Genomic DNA, 24,959 nt, shown 5'->3' on the forward strand with positions numbered 1-24,959 from the left:
AGCGAGAGTGAGAGCAGCATAAAGCCCAATGTAAATGGGACCACATCAAGTGGGTCTGGGAGTGGCTCCCGCAGCCCTGGAGCCTGGCCCTCCAAACCTGGGCCATGCGCCCTTATTATTCCTCCAGCCGAAAGTGAGTGTTCCGCAAGGACAGACTTGGTGGCACTGCCTGGATTTACGTTGTCCCCACGAGCCGTTGAAAAGGGTCTGGGAAAAGAGCATGTCCTCAAAAGTTTATCTGTTTCACTCATTAAATCTGAGAACGTGACTGGTGTTAGGCACGCCTACTATACTTGTGTCATTTCGACTGAAATAGTTTTGAAGACTGAGTGAGGTTTGGCGCATGACAAAAAATGTCTGTAAGATGTTGAGGGCTTGAATAGATTTTTTCGTCAGTATTGTTTGTGTGTGTGTGTGTGTGTAAGTGTGTGTGTGTAAGTGTGCACGCGTCCTTGGGTACAGTATGTGTGCTTGTCAGTTGGTTGATGACAGAACACAACATTTACATCAGTATGCAGGACAGTGATTTCTCTATGAAAATATATCAGCACATCATCATTGTTAGCCTGGCTTGGGTTGCATCCCAAACCCTGGTGAAGATGGGTGGGACCTGGCATATGCAACCAAACAGACTTCAGCTCGAGAGCCAAAGGGCATGTTCCATCAGGGGAGGGGAGAGGAGGGGGGTTGCTCATCAATCTGAGATGAGTCTCTTGCCCCCCCTGGTAGGGCGGTAAATGCACGTAAGGCTAAAACAGGGATGGAACATCCCTCCTGGGAGATGGACTTAGCCATATGGCCCCGTGGGCTCTGCCAGCATGGCCATCTTGGTCTCGTGTCCTAACAGCCTCTCCTCTCATCGCCTCTCTGCTCAGCCCTGCACTGTGTGTGCGCTGTGGACCACAGAGAGACACATTCTAGGAGGACATTCTCGTGATTAGCTGGAATTCCACTTGCCATCTGTGTGTGTGTAACAGACACTCTCGAAATTGTAGTAATTCACTTGTCAATTTGTGATTTGTTAAAAGTTATTTGCTGTCTGTCTGTCGTATAAGACACATTCCTTGTACAGTAGGTGTCTTTACAACCCTGCTTACTGAAAATGGTATAACTTCACAGATATCTAAACATAAAGCTAAGTATAGTATAGTACATTGCATTCAACCTTGGCCATGGCCAACTCTTTGGAGGCATCAGACATGGACACCCACCTGAATGACTGGGGGGTTTCATGAATTGGAACTCAGAAAGCCCTTTAAAATGCTCAGCACTCCTGCCCACCCACAGGCCAGACATGACATGAACTTCATACACTCGCTGGTGGTCCTCCATGAACATTTGAGAGCTTTGCACAGCTGCTGTAATGGTTACTCGTTAAAAACCTGGGGCAAGTCTCAATTGCTGCCTTTTGAAATTAAAACTTCATTGATAAACATTGGAAAAAACATCAAGGCACTTTCTCTCCTAATGCCAACAGGAGGTGACACTGGTAAGAGACATTGGTGTCTTACTTTTGCAGATGTCTGAATAAGAGCTTCATGGTGTTGTGGTTGGGCTTGGGGAGCTGATGGACCAGTTTCCTCACAACCTGGACCTTCTGTTTGGAATCCTTTATTTCTGCGTGGGAAAGAGGTGAGTGCATGTTCAGTATTCCGCTCCACTACAATGACAGACACAAATGCACTGCAGGCACCATATTGTATTATTTGTCTAACTCCCTTATTGCATCCACATGCGCAAGTTCTTGTTTGACAGCAGAAAAAATGCCATGCCGAGCACAATGAGGGTACAATAATGGTAATAACACTTTTTTTATCAAACAAAACCAAAACAGTGTGTGGGTTCTGCATGCGTGTCTGAGCATGTGCGCTCAGTAAAGGGGTGGTGGGTGCTGATACAGTATACTATGACCAGTGCACAGCACAAAAGCGAGTTCATTCAAAGTGCTTCCTGTGCACAAGCTTCGCGCCCGGCCCTCCGGATCCAACTCCATTTGTGTCTGACCGACCGATGTTTGGATCTGCGGTGACTCTCGGTCCTGTCGCTCACATCGAGAGCTCCGGCCGTGACATAATGATGCCTAATAGTGGGATCCCATTAGAGGCTGTTAGGTTGTAACTGGAGCCCCTGATCGTTGACCCCAGGCTTGTAAGCTCTCCTTGCCCCAGTACTGGGCCATGATACCCCCCTTTACAGCACAGACACCCCCCCACCCTCTCCTTTTGAGGCACGGGACCCCCAGAGAAACCATCTTGTCCATTTTTTCCCCTCTGCTAATGGACCCAAGTGACCTCTGACCCTGGGAAATGTGTCTCATTCATCACAGAGTGCCACAGATCTGTATGTTTCAGTTATATTCACAACAGTGAGGAAAAGCACAATAAACTAAAACCAAATATTTGTCCAACAGATGAAGGAAATTCAAATATTTTGTTCAAGATGTACCAAGCAGCTAAAACTTCACATTAATCAAAGTTAGTTAGGGCATTTATCACCAGTAGCTGCAGGCTGTACAGGGCTGTAAGGTGCCCTATTTTATGACCACATTTCAAATCAGGAGAGATGTTAAATAATTATAATATTATACTAATATACTATTATAATATTATACTAATACTAATACTAGTAGCCTACTAATGTTCTGAAATACAACAGACATTTTATTTCAAGACGCTCAGAAATATTAGAGTTAGGATCTCTTCATTCAGGTGCCTCTAATCAGGTTTGAACATCATCATTTGGTCAGCTTTTGATCATTTCAGTAACAGCACCTTTGATTACCTTCAGCTAATCACCACAGCACAAAGGTCAAGCCTGAATTACTCCACCCAAAACAATTAAGCCTAAACAGATGCTAGTGTTCTCATATCTGTGTATAACCACAGCTGATTGACAGAGGTTTTCACTAGAGAGAGAAAAAAACTCCACAGCCATTACTCCCAGACTCTTCTCTTGGCTGCCTGTCAGATCAATGACACTGAATAGTTTCAGTCAATCAAAGAAATGAAACAGGCAGCAAGGAATTGACCCAGCTCACATCACTGTACAGATTCCTTACTTCAAACAGAAAACCACTGACACTTACAGCAGGATAGAATGTGCTGCATGTTTCGGTCACTGAAGTGCTAAGTAATATTGGAGTGCTATTGCAGGGCCCTCTCTGACAATAGTCATTTCTGCCTGCCTTCCCTCTATTAGTATGGAATGAGGACAACATTGCTGAGTAGAAAAGTAGTGGAGCTCCTAGTCAACTGTACCAGTGCAGGAGGCCCCCTGGGTATGGTGGGAGCAGATGTCTGCGTGTACACACCGAGCTGGCATGGGCGCCCGCTAGCAGATGCCTGCCTCCACTGCCAGGTCTGCCAGTTGAGCACAGACGGGCGAACACGTCCTGGGATTGCGCAGGAGTACGGGCCAAGGCCCTGACCTTCTGTTGTAGGTAAAGCCTGCTGCTTGATTGGTTTGGTCTGTTAACACTTCCTTGCTTTGTCATCACGGTCAATTAGACATGCGTTTTATCCCGGTGAAAAAGAAACATGAGGCCGGGAACAAAACATACGACCGGAGACGTCTAACCTCCTTCCTGTTCCGGTGCTGTTAGCTCATGACAGAACAAGCTGGTCTGTGACCTACACGTCTCCCTCTCGTGACATACAACAACTTTTCCCAACTCGTCGGAATCTTGTACAACCTTGGCAATGCCGGAGAATCCCAACCAACGGCCCACGGTTATGCAAAGAGGCAAGGGCCCTAACTTTCCTGGGGCTATAACAAATCTGTGGCAGTCGGCCTCTAAAATATTTAATCTGGTCATTACTGCTGGCATAAAGGACACCACTCACTAATTACTTAGCCGTTGGTAGCTAACATATTGGAGATGCCCCCTCATCCTCCATTTCTGACAGATGGCGGGGATGGAGCCATTAATATATAACAAGCCTCCATGCTCGCATTTAGATGTGCTGATTCACTGCAGCCTACTGCAGAGCAAGTCAGGGCAGGAGAGAGCCGGGCTCTCAGAAAAAAATAGCATCAGTGAAAGGTCATTAGGTAGAAACCATTTGAAAGTTTACAAGGGTACAGATATTGAATTCTGTGTAGGAAAATCATTATCCATGTTAATCACCACCCACTTTTTTTCTTTCTGGTCACAACTATGCACATACACAATACAATAATATGGTGATTATTGGGAAAAACGTCTCTAATCAATCTCAATCTTGCCATTTGAACCATGAGCTCTCCGCGGTTGGAAAGTCATTTGAGAGGAAAACGAAACGTTCTGCACTCAAATTAGGCTTTTTTTTTCATGCCTGCGTGGTCCCAGGTTACTGCATTAGGCAGGATGTTTTGAAACCAAGAGGGACTTGAGTGATTTATGGTGTTATGACAAGAGAGAATTACAGCATTTCAGACATTTCCCAACAGAATCGATTTTAAGCACACAAATAAACATTTTCTTATTAACATGTCTCTTATTGCCCCTGCTGCCCAACTGCTCAGACTTGGCAATGTGACCTTAAAGGTCAAGGGGGCTTAATTCCCCATTTGCTCAATAACTGGAATCCTATATGGTTTGAGATCAAACATCTGGAAAACTAACACATCAGAAAGTGGAAATGCATACAAGTAACTCAGTGTTGAATGACTGAAACCTTTTCAGTACTCACTAAAAGCTTAAAAACGCAGTCATCCTTGTGTGAGTTTCTACAGGAATCTATACATTCTAATTAGCTAAAGGCTCCTGGCCAGAAGTGTGTCCTCTTATAAGGTTGTGTTTGTGGAAAAAAATATATCTGTGGAATCGACAGCTTTGTTAAATTTACAGATATCACAAATGTGATATGAATGAATGGTAAGTGATTCAACGTGCAGTGCATGCGTGCCAACCTGCAACCTCTATGATTAAACGCTCATCCTGAATGCTCTGCCAGTATCTTCGGCAAAACACTGTGTAAATCCAAAGGAGAATTATTCAGATGCAGAGTAGAAACAGACTACATCTCCTCCTACTGAAATGCCAAAGCTGAATGCTGGAGTTTTGAACAACACAGCCTGTGCATCAGCCCAAGGCATTGTTTTAGGACGGCCCAGAATGACCCACATTGGTCCTGTCTCCCCTGTGTGTACAGAGTGAAATGATTATCTGCGTCCCACACTTCAGCTGCTGATGGTTTGATATAGCGTCCATAATCAGTGTGGTTCCTTGCTGTCCTATTGCAACAGCCACTTGCCATCAGCACTGCGGCAAATCTTATCCAACAAAAGCAACTGAACAAAAGAGAAACTTGCAGAATAAGATGGGCACTCTGACAGATAAACAAAGGTTTCAATGTGACCATCAGTGGACCGCATGGGTGTGTGCAGACAGAGGCAGCGATCCCTTGCCTTGTGCATGCAGAATATGCATGCTGCAGCGATCCCTTGCCTTGTGCATGCAGAATATGCATGCTGCAGCTCCTAAAGAGCAGTGAATATAATCCAATTACAAACACTGGAGTCTACTTTGCTCAAATAAAGCTTACTGCACAACCTGATCTCCAGGCTTAGTCTGCTGGCTTACTTAAACCCCATCAAGGCAAATATTAGCCCAGTGCAAATAGTCCTGCAGGTTATGATTAAGATTTTAAGTGTATCCCAATTGTATGCTTTTGGTTAATGAATAACAAAGTCTTAGAGGATCATGGCTGTAATATATTAAACATGAAAAGCTCCTTGATGAAATATAGAAACTGGATGTCTTTTTGCATTTCAAAAGCTTTCTGTGGACAGGGAGCTTGTAAGCCAATGGAGCCATGACAGAGTTGAGTTAAAAGAGTTATGAGAGGGTAAGATATTAAGAATTTTTACAGTATTATCACTGAATACTTCAACAGCGTAATAAAAATTATATTATTGCTGGCAAAAAAATGGCTAGTTTTCTATTGTCTGTTCACTGACAATGACACATCTAAATTTTACTGCAGGAAAAAAAAAAGTGGCATTAATGGACTGATCGTTTATGCTGGTGAGCTCGTCATCGTGGTAGTGGGCAGCCACTGTGTGAGAAGACTCAGAGGTTCTGGATCTGTGTGTGTCAGTGACAGACAGCCGGATTGAACTGGACCAGGCTGAGTCTGAGAGGGAGACAGGTGGCTGAACTGGACCAGGCTGAGTCTGAGAGGGAGACAGGTGGCTGAACTGGACCAGGCTGAGTCTGAGAGGGAGACAGGTGGCTGAAGCCTCCCCGTCTGATTTGAGGGCTCCATGAATAATAGATGGGTGTCCAGATGAGCCAAGAGCCAGAGTAGACACAGCTGCTCCCCTTACACCTTCCAAAAGAGCCCTGCACTACACTGCACTGCTGAGCGAGACCTGGGAGCTGTCCTCCCTCTCTATCCCCACCTGAAAATCTCGGCATGCATTCTGGGTGTCAAGAGGAGAGGACGAGTACTGGAACATTCTGAGGGTGTGTGTTTAGTGGGGGTGGGGGGGATGGGGTAATTGGAACAGATACAGCATTCTTATATAAAAGCTTACGAATAAGAAAAATAAGAGTTCCAAGTGTTTTATGGAATTGTAGTTCTCTGATTGGTGTTTATGCAGGTAATTGGGAGTAAATGAGACTTGTTAGCATAGCATAAGGTTCGCATCAGATCAGCCGGAGCGTGCGAGTGAGGCCTTGGACATGTGACAGACATGGAACGCTTTGCGTGACTGTACGAATGCAAAATATTTCCAGTTCACAGGCTCTCTCCCTGAGTTCCCCCGAGGAGAGAGCTTACAATTAGCGACGTGCTAATGGGCTGTTGTCCTAATCGCACCCCCCTCCTGTCCAGTCAGGCGGTCCCCTGGTCCCTCAGCTGATGCCACCACCACCCGTCAATCAGAAGGGGCAGCCAGGATGATCCGAGTGACTCTAATAGCAGCGAGCCCACTGTGTTGGAGTGTAGCGCAGCACAGTCAAGGCCACCATCTTAAATAGGCAGTGATGGATGAACAGAGGTTGTTGTGTCCAAGTGTGTGTGAGTGCACATGGGAGGGATACTAATGAAGATGGCTTTCATGAAGTAGGAAGACTGATATGATCTTGTTGGCGCACCTTCTGATATTGTGTGCCTTTGAACGGAATGTTCTTTATTTTTTCTTACCTGATTTCTAACCGTTCAACCACCTGGGAATGACTTAAAAGGAGACCCAAACATTTATTCAAAAAAAGTTTGAAGACGTTTGAAGTCTGAAGTAGTTCACTCTTACCTGAATGTAATAAGCTCACAAAGAGTAATTTAGGCGAGCAATAACGCAGGCGCCAAGAGCTTTCATAGGGGCCTCTCCGGAACTCTCTCTCTCTCTCTCTCTCTCTAACTGCTGTTTACCATCAGGAGTCTATATTTATTCTCCTCCCCCAAGCTTTCTTTAGCTCAATTCCAGTGGAACGTGTTGCAGGTTGGGCTAATTATACCTCCTGCTAAGAGGGTCTCCTTGCAGTACTAATTAGTTGTCTAAACGTTATCTGAAAGTGATCAGCCTTGTAGACTTGGCCGATTTACTGGGTGGAAGCACCTTGCAGGCCAGTGGGTATTCTGGCCTACATTTTGAGCGTGTAAATATTTATTGCCAAATTATAGCAGCACCTTGGGATTACGTCTTCCTGTGTCCAGCGTGCACACACACTGGGATGAAAGCGACAGCGGCAGCAAGGGTGCAAATATATCATCAGTAGAAATGCAAAATGAGGTTTTTTCTTACAAGAACAGATCATATTTTATATATATTATAATAGCATCTTTGTGAGTTGAAATGTACACACATTGTGTTCCTTCATCACTTTCTTCTTTGTCTACTGTACATCCTCCATATGAAGACACTGCAGCGTTCCATACGGTGGCGCTCTGGTGCTCTTGAGGGCTCAGCGCTCCATGCGGTGGCTACGGTGGCGCTCTGGTGCTCTTGAGGGGCTCTTTGTTTGCCACCTGAGCCACCTGAGTGCTTGAGGGTGACGGACAGATGGAGATATGGAGCCGGGGGGCGCACCGCTTCTGCCGCCTCCGCGGGCGTGAGTGTTTGGCCTTTACCGGAGGCCTGTGCCAGCGAAGAGCACCATGGTGTCAATCAGCCAGCTGACATGGCCAGGGATCGGTCTTGGCTCAGGTTGGAGACAGAGACGGAGAAAGGAAGGAGGAGAGGGATCAGCAGCAGAGTCTGTTCTGGTGACAGTTTCTGTCTGGACTGCAGGGCTTGGCTGTGCCATCTGAGAAATTCCCCCACTCCCCAGGCAGGGGAGGCTTAAAGGGGTAGTGTGTTGCGGGGGTGGGGTGTGTGTGAGTGTGTGTGTGTGTGTGTGTGTGTGGTGGGGGGGGTGGAGGGTGGGGGGATAGCCTTCCTATTGAACAGCGACCTCTTTTGGCTGACACACTTTTCTTTCCCACAAACTTACGGTAATGAATCCAATCAGTGCCTCAGAATGACACTGGGAGATTTAATGGCTCTTAACGGCACCTCATGTAATAGGGTGTGAGAACCTCCTGATGATGAGCATGGAGCAAACATCTGAATAATTCACTAGCACAAGTCATTGCTACAGCGGCATCAGCTCATGGTATACTCACTTATAGACTCGACGAACTGCTCAAAGAAGCGGAAAGGGAACAAGGGCTCGGGCAATTCACGGAAAAACATCTTGAGTGCCCCGGTGATGACATGGATATCTTCCCACTGGCTGTCACCCAAGTTCAGCTCCTCTTCTGGGAAACAGGAGAGAAATTGGGAAATGTGACAAATTGTACAGAGAATACGAGAAAGATGATTGTTATGCTAATGTTAGAATATCATGAACATAGGTCAACAAAATAACCAAAGAGATGAGCTGTGGTGGACATTTGTTGTTGTGGCTATTATCTTCTTTGGACCATGCTTTGTGCGTGAATATTTGTATGAACAGATACTTAACAATAATTTAATATAATTTACTTTAATAATAATTTAATTCAGGCCCACCTACAGTATATCCACCATTTCAAAATAATTGACTTTGTTTCACTTCCTTTAATGCACCACTTCAAGGTATCCTCTCCCTAGACAAAACCGTTGGGCTAAGTGGTTTTCTGGGTTTGCCTCGCCGAGACCAGACCTCTCCCTAACCTGCTTTAGCCACTTCTACGCAGCCCTGCTCCTGAAGACAAAAGACCATGAATCCATTCAATTAGCCTCTCCACTCCAGAGTGTACACTTGGCACTTCATAGCAAATTGCTAATCAGGCCATCTCTGTTGCCTCATTAAAGACATCAAATTCAGATTCTCCTCAAGAGCCCTCCAGGGATAGGCAGGCGGGAGTGTGGAATGTGTATTGACCTTAGCCAGGGCTGGGCGATCAGCACACTCTCACTGGGAAACCTTTACATAACCCATGCTAATGAAAAGGATCCTTTACATGTGGATATTGAGATCATATTGGTAGTATATTGTGGGTTTAGGGAGGACCTTATATATGTAATGATGAGAGTATCTTGCCGTGGGAATATTCTGCCCATAGGGAAATTAATGGTTGTGTAATGTTCAGGGAAGGTGTAGAACAAAGGCTAGCTGACTGCCATTGAAACAGTTTTGTGAGGGAGGTGGCTAATAGCTATACAGAGTCTATGAATGTTAAAAAAAGGTTTGAGAAAGGGGTGACAGATCATTGTGCCATCACAAATCTCAAAAGGCATGCCATATAGGCAACACATTTGGCTAACAAACAAGATTTTCCTCCACATTTTGTTGTTAGGTATTCTATAAAGTCTGAAGGGAAATAATTCTCCATCTCAAATTATAGGGGTCTTTTGAGAGCAACACAATTATTGTGGTCTTTGGAGTTTGCGTCAAGTGAATTGGGCCTTCACAAGTGTTTACAAAATACGCAGGGATAAATTTGTAGATCATTATGGAGAGCACATCAAAATGGAACTAATCAGTAAAATAATTTAGAAAATCACAGACAAACAAATATGAAAGACAAGGACTTACATAGATGTCCTGTCCTGAGTACAGTAATTTCCTGTGTATTAAGTGCATTATAAATAAACCGCAGGACAGTGTTTTATGCTAATAAAAAAAAAAAAAACATATACTACCACCACAGTACCCAAGTAACCACAGTGCCCAATAGGCCAATAAATCAGAATCAGATTGTGTTTTAATAATAAAGACGAATGAAGAAAATAATTGCATTCCCATATAGCCCCGTGTATTAATCTCATAGCTGAAGAAAACCTTGGTTTATAGTAATTAATTCCGATATTTTTTCCTCCATGATGAGGCCAGATGAATTGGACTAACTACATTTATACCTTACCTGTAGCAAACTAAATACCACACCTGCTTATCCATGACCCTAGCCAGTTTATGCTAACATGATGTCTTTATTCATGACAAAGACCACAACTGCTCATCGCTGTAGCCTCACCAGCCCATGGAAATGAGCGCATTGTCACTCCATTATGTGGATATCATCACCCTAATATGTCATCCTCTAAATTGTTGTGCTGTGCATGATTAGGAGCTATACTCATCTGAGCGGACGACGGCTAACCTGCAGCCATTTTTCATTTCGCCACAGATATGTTGTCTCTGTGATGTGTCTGTCTACACGGTCGGGGCACCTGAAGGCTATTGGGTTCAAAACACACACACTGCCTAATCAATTTTTTTGAAGTTTCCTGATCTAATGCAGAATAATTAGCAGCTCTGGGAATCTGTGGGTCACCTAAGGGTGATGCGTTCCTCTCACGGCTCATCATGTCATCATAATGTCTCCAACAACAAGTGCTGTGGCCGAGCTCCGTCAGCCCCTCTGCCAGGCAGCAGGAAGTAGGTGATTCATGCCGTTCTCAAACACAACAGGCAAGTGGATGAGAGCAAATGGACCATACTTATTTTGTTCACCGACCAGAATAATTGTTAGTCAAACTGAGAAGTTCCGAAAGGTCCAGTAGGAGAATACTACTGTTTCTGTACTGCTCCTATAGTCATGGGAAATGCTAAATGTAAACGTTACCTTGGTCAACCATGAATCTTAACTTCTGGATTGTGGCCAAGTTACCACTCACTCTGTATATGCCATCACTTTGCAGACCTGTGGAGATATATATAAAAAGTATAACCATAGAAAATCATGATGTAGATTTTACGTTCCCCATTATAATGCCATGTCAATCCATCCACTGAAATGCATGCACTCTAAACATGACAGAACTATTGTCCAGAAAATGAAGTTGCTGTTATAGATGACACTTACATATTGACATTTAGATTGTAAACCTAAACACAGTCAGATTGCTAAGCCTTATAAGTCTCAAAGGTCTGCTATGCCCTTCCATACTATGACTGTAAGCATGCTTGCAACTAAGTTGAGTCAGTCACTACTTTCTATATAAATTGTACAGTGTTGCACACTGCACTGATTACGCAATGATAATGCATTGCCATTTCAGATATCAGAGTAGTGTGTCAGAAGTCTGTTTATTTGAAGCCTTGTTTCCTAGTTGATCTAGTAAAGCCTTTTGATATTTACCCCGTCTTTCTACTTCCTGTATGCATAGCCTGATGAACTTCGGCACTGTGGTTCCCTCACGACTGCACAGGGTCAGTATGTGGCAACCAAATACTCGATCTGAGGAAGAGAAGAACAGACACATTTCTACATTTGCATTTATATTTATGTCACACGTATCAATGTCAGTTGATTCAATGGCAGTTATTCAACTGTCAGTCAGAACACCACCACCACGAAGAGTGGGGAAAAAGGACAAGATGTGGCTTCTTGGTGTGAGCCTATACAAGAAAAAGTAGGTCAGGAAGTTGCAAGCACAAGGTCTGTCACATACTGTAGGTCACTATGTGAGAGGCTCACTGGACAGTGTCATAGACCGGTCATGAGCCTATGTTCACATCCTATCACCATTTGGTGAGTAATTTCTCTCAGTGATCAATATTCAATATGGGTCAGAATCCTCCCCTAGGCACACAGCTTTCCCAGCTGTCACAACAGCCCCCATTTTCACATATGACACCACAGTAATTGCACAAACGCTGCATAATTGAAATGCATTTCACCACATATCATTACATTTGCTATATGCACCATCCAATTGTTCTTAATGGGTTCACTTTCCCAGTCTGTTGGTGTTAAGCCCAACCTTGAACAGAGTGTGTTTTCAGAGTAGCCGGCTTTATTTAAGGGCCAACAGCAAACCTCAGGCCGAGTTTTGTCGATACAAAAGGTACCAAGTCAATGGGATTCATCATCAATCGGTTTTCATTTAATGTGGGGCCAATGGAGCACTCCCTAAAGCCTGGACTACTTCAAAGAAGGCCAGCTCTCGCTGCCATACCAGCGGTTGGGGGGGATCTGGGGGTAGGGGGTGCACCAAATACACAGATGACTCTAAGGAGGCCACCTTTGCATGCTAAATCAACTTCAGAGAGCTGAGGGAACTTACAGAGGGGAAATAGGCAGGGGAAATGTGGGAGGCGTTGGGGTTGGGGTGGATGGGTGGGGGGTGGCAAAAGAGACAGGCGCTCGAGGAGAAATCCTTCCTCGAGTGAGGGGAGTGCCACCGCCAGAGCAGAAACCTGATTTTCGGGGGTGCGCGACGCCACGCTCTGTGAAGTGGCTCGGCTTTGCCTGACGGCCGCGCCAGAGTCGGCAGTCTGGGGGCCACCTGCACCATGACTTAATCCCGGCGTGTTTTTATTTATGCCATCAATAACCTCCTCTCCCTTTGATCTGCCGGTTTTTGTCCTGTGGACACAACATTAAAGGAGGGACGTCTGGGAATGCGAACGGGGGGAATTTGAAAATACCGTTACCTTCTTCTAAGGCTTCCACAATGTGCTTAAAAATACCCTTTTAATGGTGTACATGCCCTCAACCGGTAAATGTACTTTTTGCTTTGAGCTTCAGCATCCCTCTGTCCTGTAATGGCATAATTTGTCAAGAGAGAAATTATTATATACGTCATAATGTGCTTTTCTATCTTTCAAAAATGCATACACATAAAAAAACACTTGTATAGACTTGCGGTGTATCCAAATCATACTGAATTTACCTTAACAAGTAACGATTCCTTAACTAACCCCAAGTCTGAAATGACCATTTCAAAGCCAGAGGCTGTCAGGATCTTTCAGAGGGAAAGGAATAAAACACAGCTTCCCTCCAAACAAAAGCCATGTGTGTTATTGTGCAAGTGATTGTTGCCGTGCAAACAAGTGTCCGAGTCCAGATGGCCGCGGCTTCAGCAAACGCTCACCTTTAATGAGGCCCTTCTCCTGCAGCGTCTTCATGGAGGGCCGCCGTGAGATGAACTTCTTCAGTCTGTTCTTCACGCCGTTCTTGTCAGCACTGTCTGAGGCGCTGTGCTTCAGCTTTGCGGGCGAGAACACTGGTGAGAAACAGAGACAGACAGACAGACAGACAGACAGACAGGCAGACAGACAGCCAGACAGACAGACAGGCAGACAGACAGACAGGCAGACAGACGGGAGGAGAATAGAATGTGAAAATGAGGACCAAAAATGTTATGAAAGTTGGCAGCACCCTGAGTGAGACAGCATGTGTACATAACTGCCAGAGAATTATTTGGCAGCTCACAACTAAGGCAAAAATATTTATCAATCAGCAAAAAATAGTTGTTATCAAGTGCCTCCCCCTGATCATTTAAACCTGATGACAATTTGACAATATTTGTAAACTAAGACTCAAGACTATTAGACATTCATCAGTATTCGACTCCATAACCAACCATGTTAAGAGGTCAAGAGGTAGAAGTTCGTAAGATAGGCACAAAACTTCAACCTGACACAAGCAAGAAAAGCATTGGTGTTTTAAACAGTTAGCGTTATTACTGATACGTCTCATATATTTGTGTTGGTGCATTTAATTTCCCCATTATTCATTAGAACCTCTTCCACTGATTTGCTCTCCTACCAGCCAACCTCTCCCGTATCAGTTCAAAACGCGAGCACAACCACATTTCCCTCCGCATGGGAGAAGGCCACTGCCTGGGAATACTAGCATCTAAATGCGTACGGGCTGTGGGAAAACCTGTGCCCTGCAGCCACTGGAGAAGATTGTCTTCTCCATGTACACAAATTAGCGAGATTATCGCCAGTAGCATCACAAAAGACCAACGGTTCAAAATAACAAAGAGAGACTGGAGTTAGGCTCTTATCTTGTCCCTGATCTCTAATTAGGATTTTAATATGATCACCCAACATTGCCATCAATATATGATTTTTTTTATTTATTTATTTTACTGTGTATAAATTGATGAGATTGACTTGAACCATTGACAGGGATTTGCATAATTGCTCTGTGACATATGCTGACATAATGTTAATTAGCATGTTCATGTCACTTTTTACCAGTGCTTCTCCACAAATCAACATTCTTCCCACACAACACAAGAATATTAAACACAACACACACTTACTGTACATGAAATAAGAGAATGACTCTGTTTTCCCAAACAGTGAGCGAATTATGTCATCAAAGTGAAATGGTAGTATCACAGTGAAATTTAATATTTTTTAAAAAGTGATATTAAAAATGTCTCATTTAATCCGGCCAAGTACAAAAATGTCTGTTGGAGGGTGGGGTGGGAGTGGTGCAGGAGGCAGGTCATAATGATACATGATGTTACATTGAAAACGCTTGTTTCTGTAACAAAATCGATTTTGTCAGAAGCAGTCTGTGAACATTTGCTTTTTGCACTGCTAGAGTATTCCAGTAACAAGATGGGGGTCACGGCTTCAGCTTCAAGGGAAGGCAGATATCAATAAAACTCCTTGCACTGGTGCACTCCAAGTCTCTCTGGATAACAGCCCTCTGCTGAGTGTGGACCTGTGGCTTGGGTGTTTAGTAGTACTCACTGAGGGATCGCCGGTGCTCTGGTTTGGGTTCTTTGACTGCGGGGGCCTCTGAAGTTCGCCTGGAGAGATACTCGGTGCTGTTGGACCTTTGCATGCCCGGCCTGCCCATTGGCCTTCCCGCACCGCTGCACTTCAGAATGGATGACACCAGAGAAGCACTGGTTAGAACTTTAGAACACGACAGAACTCTTAGATTTTAGAACATAGGAGACACTACGGCAAAAGACTCGAATCTCATTAAAAATATGTCCTGTGTCCTTTGACAAGGAATGGTGTAATTTAAGGAAACTAATGTTTGCTAATTAATCATTTGTGTCATGTTGCGTTATTTGCAAACTCACATACTCACACAGTGTATGTGTTACTTAAATAATTGTTATCAAGGTTGGAGTTCAATTTGAAAACTGAAAAAGACCTACTGATCTGTCGGCTGTCTGTTTGATAGCATCACGCCATTTGCTTATTGTAGGGAAGTCATCAGATTGAAGGAGGTACTCATCACCAGCATAGGTAGTTATCTACAAATGAGGAAAAAAATGAAACAATTACAGTTTAAACTGTAAACAACAAATGTATCGTAACACCCCCAATGATCACCACTTTTGTTCAGAAATTCTAAAACAACGATGTTTTTTAACACTTCAAAATAACATTTGCTAAATTAACCTTACATTTTTCAGTAGCCATTGGTGTGTAGATTTGAACAAAATCTGGTTTGGTTCTTAACGGGAGCATTTACTGCCAGAAATATCCGATTTTGTTTACCACGCTCGGAGTTATAGTGCTGGCCTTATGGGTCGCCTATTTACGCTGTTTTAACGGCACATGAACGGTTAGACTGAGAATTCTTGTCATGAAATTAAAATTCCACTGGAGCTCCAAGCGGTTGTGTACATGCAGCCTTACAACACTGTTTACAGCTCTTTGAGTCACGGTAAAATGTCATTATTGGTACATAGCTAATTTAGATACACCTATGGTGTGGGTGGTTGCGTTTCTTTAGGAGTCCGCTGTCTTGGTTTGTATAGAAATGGAGATTAAGTGATACATACACGCAAGACGGCGGAAATACGGGACCGACGGTAATAGGGGGAGTTCCGATACATCCTAAAATTAATTTCTATCTGCAATACAGAAACAGATGTGTATTTTAAAAATAAGGAATCTCTACAGCATATTATGCTAATTCACCAACATTCATAAAGTGTTGCATATTTATATAAAATTATGAACACATCAGTTAAATATCACGTTTCTTTTGTTTGGGGCAGTGAATATGCTGCATGTCAAAAGCCTTGCGTTTGCTGTCACTGTCAGAAGGAACATTATACCAAATGACATGTATCATTCAAATCTAATTAGTTAAACTTTACATTTGTAGGTCACCGACATGACATAGGAAAGCTGTCAAATGTGATATATTGGGCTTCACTGTGAAGAGATTTAGGCTCGACTGGGATAACTGTATTCTGAGTGAAAGGATGTACTGTAGTCTTCTGCATTCAGTACAACTGTGGGTTTCAACAGGGCTGTGTTGCATTCAGTCTGAGCTTTTAAAAGATGTTAGAGGACTGAATCAAAGTTCTCTTGGTGGAGAATACAATTAGTGAGATACTTGTCAACTAAATATTGAGCCTGTTGTGCATTTCTCCGACAGCACAGTAACATCACTTGGCACCGTCAAATGGAATAAGCACTCCACATGTAAAACTATGGTAAACAGTGGCATTAAGGTCACCATTGTCGTGTACGCTTGAAACTGAAATGATACAAAGCTACATTCACGACATTCATGATTAAACAATGTCACAGAGACACATGCAGTACAATTTCATGTGGTAGGTTTTCACCAAAAAAATTGGTATGAAACCTGAGTTGATACTGCAAAAAATACAGTTGAGTACAACACAAAATGTGACCACAGCACACAGACTCCCAAAGTTTTTGCACGCTACCGAGAACTTTGCTGACTTTGTGATAGGGCGTCAAGAGAGTTTCGAAAACGCTTTTGGGGGGTTGCCTTAGAAAAAAATAATAAAAAGAAAGGATGAAAAGGTCTGGGGCCAGGCACGTCAGCCTGTGTTTGTGACTCCACTGTTTTTGGGTAACGGATATGTGAACAAGCATGTTTGTTTTGGAGCGCAAGCTTTCCTGGAGGCTGAACACGACAATCAGAGGGGGGGCTGTAGAACTGGGAAAGATCAGGTTTCGGGTAAAGTGCCTGTGCAAAAGGCATTGCCCTTAAACTCCTCTTCAGCTGATCTGATCACTATCAGTCTTCCTTTGTGCCCGTAACACGCAGTTTAGATTCGAGCCATTTCACTTCAATTCATATTCATATATTCGTCAGCTTGTGTGTGTTTTGCGATGCACACATTTATCACATTATGCATGATTGGTCAACATGGAGAAGAAGCAGCAGGGAGAAATACATGACATCTTCCTGTATTATCCGTTCATTAATGTGTGTGTGTGTGTGTGTGTGTGTGTGTGTGTGTGTGTGTGTGTGTGTGTGTGTGTGTGAGCGGCGTAGTGTTTGTGTGTGTGTGTGTGTGTGTGTGGGTGTGTGGCGTAGTGTGTGTGTGTGGCGTAGTGTGTGTGTGTGTGTGTGTGTGGCGTAGTGTGTGTGTGTGTGAGTGTGTGTGTGTGTGTGTGTGTGTGTGTGAGCGGCGTAGTGTCTGTGTGTGTGTGTGTGTGTGTGTGTGTGTGTGTGTGAGCGGCGTAGTGTTTGTGTGTGTGTGTGTGTGTGTGTGTGTGTGTGTGTGTGTGTGTGTGAGCGGCGTAGTGTTTGTGTGTGTGTGTGTGTGTGTGTGTGTGTGTGTGTGTGTGTGAGCGGCGTAGTGTTTGTGTGTGTGTGTGTGTGTGTGTGTGTGTGTGAGCGGCGTAGTGTTTGTGTGTGTGTGAGTTTGTGTGTGTGTGTGTGTGTGTGTGTGTGTGTGTGTGTGTGTGTGTGTGTCTATATGTGTGAGGTACTCAAAGACCCATGTGTATAGGCTATCCTCAGCTGATGAGCTAAGACCTTACAGTACATTGCATTGTCAGGATTAGGCCCAAATCCACTGGCCTTTTTGCATGATAACGACACTTTTCTTCGCGGCTTAATCAGAAAGCGAAAAAAAAAATCTCTCTGCCACCCCGGCACATCAAACATCTCTCTAAGAGTCTGAGTCATAGATCCGCTGAAGATTACCAATGACTTTAAAAGGACAACAGCAACAGTCCTCTCAAAGCCTATTCACTTGGTTAATGAAAAACAGGATGAGAAGCTCCTCCAAGTACACTGCGCTCCCTATCCCGCCTCATCTTCTGACTACTCGCCGACGGTAATCTCGCTAAGCAGAGGTATGATAACGTGCTTGAATGTAACTGTGCATTCGGATGCAATCTCCATAATCCGGTTGGATATTAATGTCCATGTTTGGTATTTAAAGGGCTGGGCAAGTACGGCAGTGACTGTAACTCGTGGTGTCATTTGCTTCATTTACTGTGTAAAGGCAGTGCCCCCCCCCCCCCTCACACACACACCCAAGGCTTTTGGGGAGTGGGGGAAATGGGGGGAGTGGGGGAGGGTTGTCATTCCGTCTCTAGATTCTACAGAAATTCCACAGGATGGGTAGGAATAATAAGCGCATAACTGTTCCATGCCAGTTTGTTTATTATGTTTCTTGTAACGTTGCTGTGACAAAGACAGAGATCTCCACCTTTCCCTTCCGCCCCAGTCCCAGTCCAAATCCTTTCCAGTTAATATCTGATGCCCTTCAGACTCCATATGAGAGCATGTTGTGCACAGTGTCAGCCTGAAGAACAAACATCTTGGAATTAGATACAATCACTCATAAAAAAATGGCCAAATCTCAGACACATTTTGTTTTGACAGTGTTGTTTATGTTGATCTCTTCATTGATATTATACTGTATATATTAAGAGTTCATGAACATCAGCTCAATAAATTGCTCAACATCTCTGTCTGAGGAGTCAAGCATTCAACCAGATGATCCGTCAACCAAGTATGTTTTCCTGAACAGCACACTGCCCAATGCTTCAAACTGACACGTTTGTGATCATGAAACGCTTGGCTTTCATCTCATTCATATACATATTACCCTGTCTAATGTATATCTAAGCCTAATGGGCAGTGTAATTTATCCAAGTCATTATGCTGGTACTTGAAAGACTCAAAGATTGAATTGAATCAACTAGATGAGGTGATAAACAGTCTGAAAGCCCTGGCTCTTGAATGGCCTGAAAACTATGCTACGCGAATGAGGTCTAGCCTATTAATTCCCTTAATTGTTAAGGAGAATGTAAATGTGAATGACTGTAACTATGGCAAAGTTTTGTTTTGAATCAAGTAATGAAAAAGAATATGAAATGGATTTCTTTTCTCGATGCTCTGCTTATTAAGAGCGATTTTGAATGTCTCGGCTTTATTTTGACAATTCATTAATATTTAAATATGCACAGCGCTACAAAGGAGAGAATGCCATTTGTGCTTTAAAATTTGCATTTTGCTGTTAAATTAAACATTAATTACAGAGCAACATAAAGAAACAATTCAACTTTGAAGCAATCTAGATTGCCGGGTTAATTATTTCTAATTTGCAACAAATCTGCAGATCTGTCTATGAGTGCAGAGTATTGGATTGTGGGGACAAAACAAAGGCAGAGTGGAACCAGTCGACATAGAGTGTTACCAGGGTGCGTGTGAGGGGTTCAAATACATTGCAAGTTATTATTTCAAGGCAGAGTTTGAAGTTTCCATTTACTCAGAAATGTGCTCAGATTACTTATGAGAAGTTATGAGTCAAACTTAAGGTGGATTTCAGAGAGCATTTCATACCAAAGCAAGCAAATGGACACATGGCTGTTCAGAATATATGGGAACGCTGCTTTATGTATATTAAAACTGCAACACACAGACAGTCTATGATTTAATACACTGCATGTCTGAGAATCTGGTGTTGAGAGTCTTGTGGTTTAGGCATGGCGGCAGGTCAGCTGTAAGTTGCTATGTATCAATTCATTATTTTGAATCTCAGTCCTTCCCTTCACTTCATTAACGGAACAAAAACATTTATTCCCCTCATTCTTGCAGTATGATACATTAATATCAATTAACAAAACAAAATGCTGACAGCAATCCTACAAAATGGCTGTTTCACCTTTGAATGCAAACAGAGAGATGATTAAGAGATCTTAGTCTTAATGAGAATCTTGGGGGTCTGGTTTGTGTTGTGTGTTTATTTCTATCTCCACGGCTACAAGTCTTTTTGTAAACAGCCCTCTCCGCTTTACTGACTGACTGCGTGTGTGATCACGATACTGAGTGACAGGAGTTTTCCTCCTCGACTCCATCGGCGAACTAGACATTGCACTAATTAATTGATGCGGAATAACACAAATAACAAGACTCTGCTGAAGACAAGAGGCTTAGCCATCCTCACACACCAACTCCCCACCCTCCACCCTCCGTGTCAGCGGGAATCAAACAGTTTTTGTCCCTTTGCCTCTCATCACTAGTCACCCATGCTTTATGCCCATAAGGTGCAGTTATAGCTGAGGCCGAGGCCTGACAGCGTGTCGCTGAAGAACTTCACATGCACCACCCCCGTCCCCCCTACGCGTGTGTGTGTGTGTGTGTGTGTGTGTGTGTGTGCACGCACATCAGGCCTAAAGAGGTACCACATGAACAGCAACAATATGCAACTCATCACACCAGAGGCGGCTCTAATGGCTTTAATGAATATCATCTGAGATGATCCTGTAAGTGTCTCTCTCACAGTGCCTCAATGAGAAGATGAGCAACACGATATATCAGTTTAATACCCAAGCCCTTGGCAAGCCACGCATTTCAACCACGCAACATGGCGGTTATTTATTTTTTTAATGTGGGCCTTGTTGATGATCCCATAGCAACAGGCATTATTTTAGATGCTGTGCTGCTGTTGAAACATGACAACATGCAACCTTTGGTGATGACAGTTCTAGCAGGCAGATATCCATCTGAAGGCTTAGGAAAAACAAAATACTCTGTATCTGCATTAATCCTGCTGAAAGCATTTCAGTGAATTCGGCAAAAAGTGTAATGCCTTATGAATGAAGGACTGTATCTTTAAATGAAATACTGTAAAAAAAGTCTGACTTTCTTGAACCTAACTTCTGCAACATTTAGAAACTCAAAGCGAAACATGAGTCCCATGGGGGGCACTACTACCTACACCATGCATGGTGGTCGGGGAGGTGAGAGAGCAAAAAACTGACCTCTGAGCTGTGACTCGCATGAGAACTGTGTGGGCACCTCACCTTGAGCACATTTCATAAGCCGTGTGTGGCCTGCAACTGCCTGAGAGCCTATTTTTTTTTCTTCCTTTTTCACCGTGGAGCTCGGCTCCTTGCCAAGTTATTACGCCACAGTGTGGCACCACGCCAACCCCCATTAGCGGCACACAGGGCAGGAACTTTCTCTGGGGGTGTAATACATGCAGGGGCTTAATAAATAAACATTTGTACATAATTAGAGAATGTGCATTCACTCTCAGAGCTTCATTTGAATTAGTAACCCAATTAGCATGTCTCATTTGCTGGGGATGGATTGCATGTATCGTCTTGTATTTTTTAGGTGGTGATGAGTAACACATATTTGGGAGACGTAATTCTCGGATTTATAAGTATTAATTCTCTTTTAAAGACTGCATTCTTCTTTGTAGCACCCGACAGTCAATGCCAGGCAACAGCAGTGCAAGTTATGCTGCACCTTAAGGACCTGCCTTGAGTGTAATATGGCCACAATCCTAAGAACCAAGTGATAAAAAACAGGAAGCATGCCACACAAGTTGAAGGATTGAAAGACGGATGGCATTAGGACAGCCAGGTCAAGGCCCACGAGGCTGATGAAAGAACTGACTGCTGGGCTCCGTGATCAAATCCTATTGTTCGAGGCGTTTCGCCAGATTTAATCTCATTCTTGCTCAAACTGTTTATCTTTCAAGATGGTCACTGCAGTCGCTGCTGCTCATCTTAGCAAGTTGCCATGTTGGGTGTTGGAAACGTTTACTACTGTTTTAACAGATATGATCTTAGATAACAGGTGCTCATTGTCCTAATGAGCCAAATATTGAATGGCAATGCATATTCACTAAGGGAAGTGTGTCAAATATATAGTGAATTGCAAGTTGATCAGCCCTACAACAAAGCTGCACAAAGGTGGAAAAGCTAATCCAACGACTTTAACATCATCAAACATTTAACATTTTATTATAATGGAGAATATACATAATTTCAACGCCTTATATCAACAAGGGAGGAAAGGGAGGGCTCCTGCAACACTGTGAGGGAGTACTGTAACTCGACAGTGTTGACCTAAACCTACCCCACCCGTTCAAACTCCTACCATCCGATCCCTTGCCAGAATAACATGCCTTCAGTACTGGTCATTATCCAAAAAGGGTCAGGTGTAATGTTCACTTTCTCTGTGAATAAATTAAACTTTCTTGTTATTAATGATGAAGAAATGCTTTGTTATATGGTGGTGGGCCAAAACGGAGAGAAAAATATCACTCATTATTTTCTAGCCTCAGGTATGGTTTCATCATCTAAGATGTTTTTGTCCTCTTGCCTTTTGTTTTTTCAGACTGACAAACATTGGGCTAAAACTGTGTAACATCTCAAAAACAAGAGTCAATACAGTCGTCTGTTCAAGCCATGCATCGCTAGCCACTCAGCGGCAAAGAGTCCGTTAATGAGGAAGTTTTGATCAACAGCTGGGAACTTGTCCTCTTTCTGTAGGTTATAGACCGAAAACTTCCACATTTCCTTTAATCTTTTCATGTAAATTTTTAGCCTCATGCCTCAAAACAAAAAAAAGGAAGAGCTCAGTTGTATATATACTGAACGGAAAGATCCTTGTGGAAAGACTGCAAGACACCCAGTTGTTGAAAACACACCGCCTTACGCTGTCAAACTTGTGTTGCGTGTGTAGCGTGTGTCCTCGTGACGAAAGCTGTGGTCACTCAAGTTGGGGTCAGAGGAGACTGCTTCCTCTCCTCTCTGGTGTGATATTTAAACCGACAGCCCGGTGGAGGGGGGGGGGGTTAAGAAACAAAGACCAACAGACACAGTCACTGCCAGTGAAGCTCTCCTTTCACACAGCGTGTTTGGGTCAGCATTCTTTCCACGCTGGTGAGACACACAATAAGAATGAGTGGAGCTCGAAAAAACATCCCACTACATTTTTTTTAATCTTTCCAGGAGGTTTGGATTCACCCCCTTAACAGTTATTGTTACCGATTGTCGAATGATAGGTGAATGGTTACAGGAATCAGCCATTGTTTTCAGTGTGGAAAAAAGAGTCTGTTTGGGAGGGCAGGAGGGTGGCATCATTTTGAAGGCGTTGTAGGGTATCATCTGCCCAGGCTGACAGCCAAAACAAATGTTTCGAGAAAAGACAGTACAGCGACTTATAACCTATCTTCAGTGAATTAGTTTTATGTTGTATGCTATCTGCAATATTGTAAATATCCTGTAAATGTCCTGTGTGTGTGTGTGTGTGTGCGTGTCTCTCTCTCAGGCATTCATAGAATATGCAATGTGGAGAAAATGGGAAAAAATCATACAAAAGGAACAAAGGGAAAGAAAGATAGCACAGAAATGACCCCACAGCTGAATAAATATGGTTGAATGTCATCTGCATACAATATAAGGTAACAAGTTATGTCCAATAAATTAAATAGTAACTCCATAGTTATTACAGTACCCGACTCTAATTTCTTGCAATAACAATTCCATAATGAAACAATAATGGTAGCAAGTTCGCATTTAAACAAGTGGTCACATGCTATTTGTGTTTAAATAAAATGCTGACTTCCCAATTATGAATGAATTTCCCGGTAAGTCTTGCAGGTGATACACATTATCCTGTGGCTGTAGACCTGTTCAGCTGAAACTGTATCCAGCTCGAACATGTTAGTGATCAGCGGAAGGACAGTTTATATTTTATCAGGGGTATGAGAGGCCTTCCTGTTGGAACAGTGTAGCTTCCACAGACTGCGCATGTTTGGTATTTCTGATCTCTGCGGAAAACAGCTGGCCCACTTGAAAGAGGAGCAAGGATGAGCGGGGTGTCCACAGGGGTCTGGACCTCCAACTTCAGCTGTCTAATCTGACACTGACCACGGCACCCACGGGGAATAGTCCTGCATTGGCTTGTAGGAGAACAATAGCAATGACGTGCTAAAAGAGAAAAGACTCCTGTCAAGCGCCTATCTGATTTCAACATGTACACAGTCAGCGTCCATGCTCTAGACAGTGACTATGTGGTGAGCCATGCTGTCATCTAGCCTGGAATGCTTAGAGGTAAACCCAAACACGCTGTTTTGATCATCACTCAGTGTGTTCAGTCTAGAAATCGTTATATATTAAATTTTTATGTTAACTGATATGCTAAATAAAATGTTTAAGTTTCCACCCCTGATATATGCACTTATATAATCACCTCCAAAAACATAATCTCAGTCCTGTCTCTGGACTATTAGCAGCCACAGCACTGATGAAGTGGTGTGCAGCATTATGCATTAGTACACTGATAAAATCTTTTAATGAGGCATGAGGAAAGTCTCCTAGCAGCCTTATTAATGCATCTCCTCATTCTTATCTCGAATTCCCTTCGATTATTGTGTTTTTACGAGCTGCATGTGATTAAAAGGTCTGCCATCAAATCTCACTACAGTTGTTGCGATTCTTTTTTTAAATCAAACATAGCAAAAATGCCAGCAAGCACCAAACACTGGGATTCATAGCTTACTTGGCTCAAAAGAGCAATTACATTTTAGTAATCCTCAAAGTAGCAAGGAAATCCGCATCCTTGTACGGTGAAGGGCATGCAGGGAGATGACAAAAAGATGATCATGAAAAAACGGAACCGTTAAAAGGATTGCAACTTGAGCACGGATCAAGATACTTAAGAGCGATCAAACCCAGATATATGAAAACACTTGCACTTTTCTTAATCACGCCTATGCTTCGTGTTACTTTTTATGTCCTGTAGTGAGATGGGAGATTTTTGGGGGGTGGT

General features: G+C 43.3%; 1 protein-coding gene across 1 annotated transcript in view; it reads right to left on the reverse strand.

Annotated features, from left to right (window-relative positions):
• Nucleotides 1-24,959, reverse strand: part of arhgap15 (Rho GTPase activating protein 15) — a 45,361-nt gene that overhangs the window by 5,179 nt on the left and 15,223 nt on the right. Inside the window, exons 7-13 of the mRNA XM_076264405.1 lie at nucleotides 15,310-15,408; nucleotides 14,891-15,020; nucleotides 13,270-13,401; nucleotides 11,532-11,630; nucleotides 11,016-11,093; nucleotides 8,589-8,723; nucleotides 1,512-1,617 (exon numbers count right to left, since the gene is read on the reverse strand). Coding sequence (XP_076120520.1) covers nucleotides 1,512-1,617; nucleotides 8,589-8,723; nucleotides 11,016-11,093; nucleotides 11,532-11,630; nucleotides 13,270-13,401; nucleotides 14,891-15,020; nucleotides 15,310-15,408 — 779 coding nt within the window. The remainder of the gene's footprint in view (nucleotides 1-1,511; nucleotides 1,618-8,588; nucleotides 8,724-11,015; nucleotides 11,094-11,531; nucleotides 11,631-13,269; nucleotides 13,402-14,890; nucleotides 15,021-15,309; nucleotides 15,409-24,959) is intronic.

The sequence above is a fragment of the Alosa pseudoharengus genome, unplaced genomic scaffold (assembly GCF_046254945.1).
Source record: "Alosa pseudoharengus isolate Yale_2024_CS ecotype anadromous, Long Island Sound unplaced genomic scaffold, YU_APseudo_1.1 YU_APseudo_1.1_scf_3, whole genome shotgun sequence".
Classification (NCBI taxonomy): Eukaryota; Metazoa; Chordata; class Actinopteri; order Clupeiformes; family Clupeidae; genus Alosa; species Alosa pseudoharengus.